Genomic DNA, 9,117 nt, shown 5'->3' with positions numbered 1-9,117 from the left:
TGTATTCTCCTAATGTAGAGTACATGGAAGATGTGTTTAGGATACTGAAATATTTGAAGACATCTCCAGGAAAAGGCATTTTATTCTCTAAGAATAATCACCTAAGGGTTGAGGCATATACAGATGCAGATTGGGCTGGATCATTTGTTGATAGAAAGTCAACATCATGTTATTGTACATTTGTTGGGGGAAATCTAGTTACTTGGAGAAGCAAGAAACACCAGTGGGTTGCAAGATCAAGTGCTGAAGCTGAGTTTAGAGCAATGACGTTGGGAATTTGCGAGCTTATGTGGCTGAGAATGTTTCTAATAGAGTTGAAGGTGTGGAAAACTAAATCAATGAGACTGTATTGTGATAATAAAGCTGCCATTAGCATTGCTCATAATCCAGTCTAACATGATAGGACAAAACATATCGAGATTGATAGACACTGTATAAAAGAGAAGCTGGAGAAAGGCCTAATATGCATTCCATATGTTACTACTCAAAAGCAAGTTGCTGGTATTCTCACCAAGGGATTATCAAAACAAGTTTTTCAATCACTGAATTCCAAGCTGAGAATGATAGATATCTTCGAGCTAGCTTGAGGGGGAGTGTTGAAAGTCAAAGATTATAACCTAATTTTATGTACATGTATTTATTTTTTCCTTTCAGGCAGTCAGGCAGTCAGGCAGTCAGGCAGTCTTCTCCCTGTCCCTCAAATATCAGTGAGAGATTTCTAAGGTGTAATGGAAGTTGATTTTTGGATTGGTACCAATGAAAGTATCACACTTGTAGTGGATTTCTAGTGCATAAGCGTTGAAGGCTATAAAAAATATATATTTTTGAGGAGAAAACTGTTTTTGTTGAGGTTCAAACTACTACCCTCACACTTACGAGGGAGTAGCTCTTAACACTTGGCCTTGTTCAACATTTGAGTTGTTGGCTGCTTGTATGCGGAGATGTAGAACAATTGCACTTCAACTAGACCCTAAATATACTGTTCAATTTTCATATAAAGCACTCTACTCAGCAATTCTTTCAAACTTCATTGTACCTTCGTCCAAGATTGTCATGTGCTTCCTCTTCTTAGACAACTTAGTTGAATTTTGAAACCCATTTACCTCATCGGTAAACTGAGCAGCAGTTCGAGCCCGCAATTCTTCCAGACTCTCCCCTTCCTTTGCTCTCTCCATCACCTGAAATGTGGGGGCAATTATAGATATTATCTGATCATGTGCAACAGAGAATATCTATAAGAACTGGCAGATAGCTTACCAGATGCCGACCATAGAGATGGGTGTTTGAAAGTGCTTCAAGTGCATTTTGCGCCTCTTGCTTTGTTACATACTCAACGAATGCAAAGCCCCTATGATTTCCAAACTTCATTGGCAGCCTTAAGCTCTTTATCTACAAAAAACATATAAAAACATAGAAATCAACAAGAGAAAAAGCATGTCCAGCACGTTCAATTATAAGTCTTTCGGCATCGCTGAAATGAATTTAAATGCAGGTAATCCTTGAGAAGGGATTATACCTGTGCACATCTTGCAACAAATTTAGATATTTAATTGAAAACTTCTATTATCCTACATATAACCTTTACTTTTGTCTCGTTATCTGGTTAATCAAACAATAGTTTAATATTTGCTGTAATATAGCAATAACTCTTTCCAACTTGTCTTAGATTCCATGGTCCTGTTCCTTCCTTTTTACTTACTAGGCATTTTTAATGAAATGCATCATTACTCATCAAAAGAAAAATAACCACCTGGCCAAATGGGCTAAACAGCTGTCTCAGATCTTTCTCTGTTGCCTCAAAAGCAACATTTCTCACAAGTAATTTTGTTGAACTCTTATCCTTCTCAGCCTTTTTCACCACTTGTTCATCCTTCTTGGCATGACATAGTTGTAAGATGAGAGCATGCCCATCCAAAATAGTTCCCTAAAAAAGAGACGAGACATTGTCGACGATGCATCAGTTTCCAAAATTTTGAACTATATTCTAATGATATTAACCTAACTTAGCATCTGGTAGCCACCTGTAGATCTCTGCATACATTTGTTGCTGTCTCCACAGAATCAAACTCTATAAAACCAAACCCCATAGAAACATTCTTTCCATTTTTCAGGTGCTTCTTTACCTGTAACAGGGTGGAACAGAACCATAAAATGAGTGAATTAAAGAATCAAGAAAATCATATATTATCTTTGAAGTGTCCAGATAATTACCTTGACGCTCAGAATTCTTCCCTCCTTGATGTGTTCACCAAAATGCTTTCTCAAATTCTCATCACAAGTCTTAAAATTCAAGTTCTTGACAAATAAAGATCTTGACTGAAACATGATAGGCAAAAAGAGAAATGAATGAAAAAACCATAAACAGAAACAAAAAGCAAAGACACCGCAAATCCATAGAGCTAGAAAGTTTCTATCGAAGCACTGTAAGCATATGATTTACTCTTGTCACTTTATGATTCAAGAAATATGATAATGTGACTTTTCTAGAAGCAACCATATGTCGTAAAAAATGCAGTTAAGAGAAAAACGATGCAACACAATCTATATAATATGTATCAACCTCCTTTTCAAATCACAGAACAAATAGTACTGAGCAACTGAAATTGCTGAATCCAAGCATATGGAAAGCATTCACTGTTTTCCTCTGTTTTTGATGAATAGTTAAATTCATAAGAAAAACAAGATGCTGCAACAGAATGAGTACATACGGATTTGTTGTTTTGGATGGTGGTGTTGGGGTTGGGCCGTGGGAGAATGAACTTAGAAAAAAATAAAAATAATGAAACGAATAACACAAATCTAAGATTGCCAGAAATCCATGACATCTACATAAAAATAAAATAGTAAAAGATGGCTATAAATCTAAAGAAAAGACCTCACAAATGCAGTGGTTTAACATGATTCATACCAACATTGTTGTTGATCTCCAATCAACAAGCAATGGACAAATGGACAAAAATCTTTTTGCGATGTGCGCCAACATATAAATGATGAACAAAGAAAAATGACCCAAAGATATTGACTAGAGGAATTGTAATCATCTACAGCCACCTTACGGCCAATAAACTAACAGCAACTTGAAAGAATACATTTGACATGTTTAAGGACCATAAAGGAACAAGATAAAACAAGGCATAATCACGAAAACAATTAGCATAAAAAATATACGGCATGAAGCAGAACAGGGAAAAGAAGCAAGATAAGAATTCATTAATATGACACACCTCAACTCTATCAGGATCAATATCAGCATCTGTTACTCCTTCCAGTTGTTGCTCTAGAAGAGCTCTCTTGGCATCATGTTCACCAACCACAGCATCATTCTTTTGATTACCCTTGGAAGTAGAACTTTGACTGAGGACATCACTAGGAGCCCACTCCAAATACAATGGAACACCCCTTCATTATCAATACAAGAAAAAAATACTGTTTAAGTAGCTATTGTATGCCTCTTATTCAATAGATAAATGCTACAGACAAAAACTCTTGGAACAAAATATTACATACAAACTGATTTCACATTAAAGTATTGGCTGGACAGAAACACAAAAGTCAATCCATTTAATAAGAGCAAATAATATAATCCACACGGGAATCATACAATAGTGCCATGCCAATTAGTAGAATATAGTTTTTAAGAGTTTGTATTCTTAGCATTATTCTACTTGATATGCATAAAGGGTGTTGCAATTTCGTTCATCTCTACTATAATGTCTAGTAAGGAAAGAACTCTTACAGTTTTCTACAGATATGTTTTATTTATTCCTTAACTACCTATAAACATGAAAACTTTAAAAAAGAAAAGGTATGGAAAAAGTTGTCAGCAGAAGGTTATTTTTCTTTAATAACCAACTCAAACTTATCTAATCTGCTATCGTAAATGGTAGTTCATATCAAAAGCGATACTACATTTTCTTATCATAAACAGCTGATGTATTGCTGTGTGGGGGGAAAAAAACATAAATAAATAAAATTGCATCTAATAAGCAAACATATCTACTGTTTGCGGGTGTGCTGACCACACATATATAGGAGAATGTGTTTGTCTGGCTGTGTGAAGTCAAATCAATGTTCTGAAGTTTTAGCTAAGAAATCTTTTCTTGAATATTTAATATAGAGTTAGCAGGTCAAGTCCATGTTCCAATCTAGAAGCTGAAGTCTTTTGGTCAGATTCACATAAAAAATTGATTATCCATGTCTTTTGTAAGGGGCTCAACCAATGGCCTTAAAAGAAACAAAGATATACATACTTGTAACGCTTGTATGCTAAACCCTTGAAAGCAGCAGCTGCTTCAACTGGTTCAAGGAAAACAACCTGAAAAGCAATGCATGTAGATATTTAAGAGGGGAAGAAAGAGGAGAACAACCTGAAATGTAATACTAATTCTATTAGGCTACACAACAGCATTAATTCAGGCATATAGCAATTGTGGTTCTTTAGAGCAGCATTTTCTCCATATATGGTTAAGTAAATTAAAAATCAGTCAAGTCTGAAGTACTTAACCCTCAAAGATTGGCATTTCTAGAAGCAAGATTGATACAATCATTATTAAATACATCTAAAAATTGTTCCTGAATAATACAGGTAATACTCCAAATAGAAGTGTAATGAATGGAAGCTAAACAACTACTTTTCTATCCACTCGTTAAACTTTCAAAGCCACTGACCAAGGGGTAAAAAATGGGAAAAAAAAAGAAAAGAAAAGTCTTTTTACGAGTCCAACTATGTAAACCAATGTCTAAATTAGTCTCAGGAGGCACACCAACAACTCAATCAGATTGCTTCCTAAGAGAAAAAAAGGACAAATGCAATCAAACTCTATGTTTCAATATTCAATTGTAAGTTAAGCCTCTAAATGATTGGAGTTGCATCCAATTCCACTTGTGTCAAAGAAAAGCATCAATCAAAAGCCACCAGTGTCACTTGAACATGAAGCCTGGCCTTCAGTCTTATAAACAAAAACAAAAACTGTCACCACAAGATTTGTATCCTGCAAATGGCAGATTACACTGTTAAGTAACAGTCTCAAGTCATGCCCATTTTGCCATCTTTAATTGAATAGTCTTCCTTGTACCAGACAACATAATCCCAGTTTAATACAGAGCCACATTTAACGTCCCAGTATATTCCCAGATTTATACTTCTTCATCCTGTATCCTCTAGAAAATGAACATCCTCAGTCAGCTACATGCAACATTGATGAAAATCACTGACAACCTACTTATTCATGACATTCGGCATTCTTTCCTGACCTCTTTCTTCATTCTATAAGGATCAGGTTAGGGAGGTATCAATTCTACATACAAGCAGTCTTAAAACACCAACTGTGGCTGTTCAAAAAACAGGATACATGGAAAATAATTAAGATCTGAAAAGGATGCTTACCAAGGCCAATGTTTTTGTTGAAGGGAGAATAACTTTGTCCAAACTCCCAAATTTACCAAACATCTTAGCTAGTTCACCTTCAGAAGAATCATAAGGCAAGTTCTTCACTAAAAATACATGGCTGCTTCTTTTCAGACCATCAGTTTTCCCAGCAGAAAATTCCTCCAAAGATGAAACATTTACCCCAGCATTCGTAAGAGCTTTTTTGGTCTCCGCAATAACTTGAGTTTCACCCAAAGCAATACGCACAGCAAGATCATTGGCCTCTCGGTCAAGTAAATCACTCTTGCTAACACCATGTTTCCTAGCAATGTTTTCTACAACCTATTAACAGGCAAGATGAAACACAAAAATGAGGCCAGAATTCAAACAGAAAAATTTACATCAACCATAACCACAGACATGGAAATGCAACTGCTTTAAATATCTGGCCAAAATAGGACAACAAAAGAGCCTTATCTATGATAGAATAATTACTTCATGGTGAAATGGTCATGAATTTTTAAAAGACAAATCAACATCGAAAAAGTAATTTCTTAGGACAGGGGAAGGGGGGAAAAAAATCATGTCTCCTTTTTTTCTTTTAGGTTAGCATACCGTATCAGGGCGCATAAACAAACTATTCCATGCTTTTGTATTTCCACTAGCTTCAGATGCCTTCCTTTCTTCCTCCCTCCGTTGTTTCAACATTTTTGTACCCTGGCTTGTAGAATTGTGAAGCCTAGAAAGAAAACAGTGTCAAGTTCCATCATACATAAGTAAAACCACAAACCTTGAAGCCTGGAATCCAAAAGCAAACTCACTCTTGTTTGTCTGAGGATTTCTTGTGTCTCGCTGGCATAACATGCAACAATCTACCTTGGAAAATTGAATTATCTAGTACTTCTATGGCCCTGCACATACAACCAAGTAATCAATGACTTGAACAAAAACAGGAAGGAAGATAAATAAACAAGTGCAGGATAAGATCCAAAACCGACTCAAACAGCACATCCATCCTGCAATGTATCAAACCAGTGGCCAAGAAGAATTTGCTAGTACCATAAATTGTAATCTACCATATGATCCAACAGTAAACAATCTGCAAACTGAAAAAGTTCATGGACCCCAATAACTATGAATAATGCAGTGATAAAAGGAAAGAATAACAATTAACAGTATTCTGAGAAAAATTAAGTATACAAGAAAAGGATGAAAGGCTAACATGTGTTAGTTATCACTGCACTTTGACCATGTCAGCAAACCATGTACAGAAATTCAAAGCTTAAAATGGTTAGTTATGCCAAAAGAAACACCAATGCGATGGCACCTGTCTTAGCCCAAAAAAAAAAAGCCTCTCGCAGATAAGTGCCCCAAGAATGGGAAAAAATCCAACATCTCCTAGCTCTCTCCTATGAACTACCATATCTCCAACATTTTTCTCCCATTTTTTAATAAGAAAATTACACATATGTGTATTCCAACTATCTTTCTTATTCCCAAGTCACATATGAGAGCATATTTATGAGGTCTCAACTAAGGATAAGTTTCAGAGACCTCCTAATAATCCACTGATGAATTTAAAAGTATCAATGCAACACCAAGAAGTTTTAGGTAACAGAAAACACCCAAACACAAGTACCTTGATGCAGATTCTGGAATTGCATAAAGAACATAAGCTATCCCTTTGGACCGTTTTGTATCCTTATCAACAACAATGTGGACCTCTGAGACATTGCCAAATTTACTGAAGTGCTCCCTCAGCTCATCTTCACTGTTACATAAAGATTTATGTAAGTATATTTATAGTCATATATATGACCATTATGAAAAAGAGGCTGTAAGGTACATACGTTGCTGTATATGGAAGATTACGGACAAAAAGACGACCACTTTCCAAAACTTCTTGTTGCACATCTTTCAAACTTGATGATGGATTCCCTGGGTCAACAATTTCACCATTGGCATCTTCTTCTCCAACCCCAGAATGAATTGAATCCTTTATAATACTATCACATTCTTCATTAGAATCACCATTGTGGTCATTCTCTTCCTCCTTCTCCTCCCCGTCCTCATCATCATCACCATCACCAGCAGAATCATCTTCACTTTCCGAATCTGACCAATCTTTCTTCACTCGACTCTTAAAATAATCCATATCTGACATTAATTCATCAGCAGCAGCATTTTTTGATTTCTCAGTTGCCTGGCTATCTGTTATCACATTGGATTTATCTGGCTTAACATGCAATGTAATTGATTTCTCCCCTCCTTTGATTGCTTGTGATATATTCTCAGAGACTTTGGCCTTCTGGTCAGCCATGAGACCAATCAAGGTATCATTTGCCCACATTTTTGACTTGACCCTCGGCTGCATCACCTGAGAGAAATTCTAGAAGCTGAGGATCGTCATTCTCAGTAACCTTTTCAATAGTCTTTTTCTCTCCTCTTTTAGCAGCAAGAACAGGATTCTTCTCATCTTCTGACACTTCTTTTTCTTTCTTCAAAGAATATCGACTCCATGGACGAGGCATATTTGGATCCCCAACTTTACGAGCAATCTAGAAACAAGCTATGGAGTCTTCAATTTTTTTTATGCACACTCGGGTACTTGACAAAATATAATCAGCAAAGATATATTAATCAACCAAATCTACATTAGTCAGACCAACCAAAATTACTAATCCTTTACATTCCATGAGTATATTAGCCACAGGCATACATCAAATTCATTTCAGATTCATGAAGTAGATTAAATGATAACTAAATCACTTAAGTTAATTTTCACTCAATAATCTCCCAATTACCGCTAAAAGCATGTAAATAATAAGAAAACAAAATTCTCCTACTCTGAAAATAAAAATTAAAAATCAATAAAATAAAACAGAGTAATAACAAAAACCGACCTCACAAGAGATTCTACAAGTGTCAAGATAAGATTTGTTAAAGTACTTTATAGCTTCCTCAGCTTCTTGCTCGGTACGGAAACCAATAAAAGCAAATTGCCTGCTCTTGCCATCTCTAAACAAAAATCAAGACACAGCAATACAACCAAATTAAAAAATAAATAAATAAATAAAATTCCAGCAAAATTAAAAAACGAAAAAAAATTCAAAAATTACTTGGTGCGCATAAGCTTGGCGTCAGTTATTTCTCCTTTCTGAGAAAAAAAATCTCTCAGGCGATCCTCCGTCACGTATTTTGGTAAATTCTTCACGCAAATTCTCGACCTGTACATTCAAAATCGTCCGAGCAAATTCAAGTTTAATTCTTTTTTTTAATAAAGGAAATAAGAAAGTTAAAAAAATTAGTTAATTAAGAGAGTTAAGAAGTGAACAACTTACATTGTTTTTTTTTTTTTTTTTTTTTTGATAGAGGCTTCGCCGCTTCAGTGGCTTAACGAAGAGGAACAGAGAAAGAGAGAGAGCGGTGGACCGGTGGTGGCTCTCGACTGAAATTTTAAGTAGTGACCTATCAATTAGGGGCATTTGTGAAAATAGCACTCTATAGAGGTGTATTTTAGAAAACAAGCTATTTTATGGGATATATTTTGCAATTACGGCCAAGTCGGATTTTGGACCTGAAGGTGTCCAACGGCAAACCACGGCCATTAGGGCCCATGGTCCGGCAAGGCACGGCCCATTAAACTGGTGGGCCATATTATGTCGTGCCCAAATTTTTTTATTAAGGCCCAGCACGGTTCATGGATCGAGCCACTCGGGTCGTGTAGTGGATTGTCCCCAAAAAAAGTC

At 35.9% G+C, this 9,117-nt stretch overlaps 1 protein-coding gene across 1 annotated transcript; it reads right to left on the bottom strand.

Moving 5' to 3' along the window:
* Positions 1-239: 239 nt before the first annotated feature.
* On the bottom strand, positions 240-8,831 carry LOC18050766 (multiple RNA-binding domain-containing protein 1). The gene is given in 16 exon segments (XM_006446199.2): positions 240-1,178; positions 1,258-1,389; positions 1,751-1,924; positions 2,022-2,123; positions 2,212-2,316; positions 3,225-3,399; positions 4,251-4,315; positions 5,387-5,710; positions 5,984-6,107; positions 6,190-6,279; positions 7,008-7,139; positions 7,219-7,748; positions 7,750-7,926; positions 8,272-8,386; positions 8,488-8,595; positions 8,710-8,831. Coding segments are annotated over 16 exon segments (2,529 nt in total). The 5' UTR covers positions 8,712-8,831; the 3' UTR covers positions 240-1,004.
* Positions 8,832-9,117: the final 286 nt, after the last annotated feature.

The sequence above is a fragment of the Citrus clementina genome, unplaced genomic scaffold, assembly GCF_000493195.1.
Source record: "Citrus clementina cultivar Clemenules unplaced genomic scaffold, Citrus_clementina_v1.0 scaffold_2, whole genome shotgun sequence".
Lineage (NCBI taxonomy): Eukaryota > Viridiplantae > Streptophyta > Magnoliopsida > Sapindales > Rutaceae > Citrus > Citrus x clementina.
Note: the sequence above shows the minus strand (reverse complement) of the source record. Positions and strands in the feature narration are given on the sequence as shown.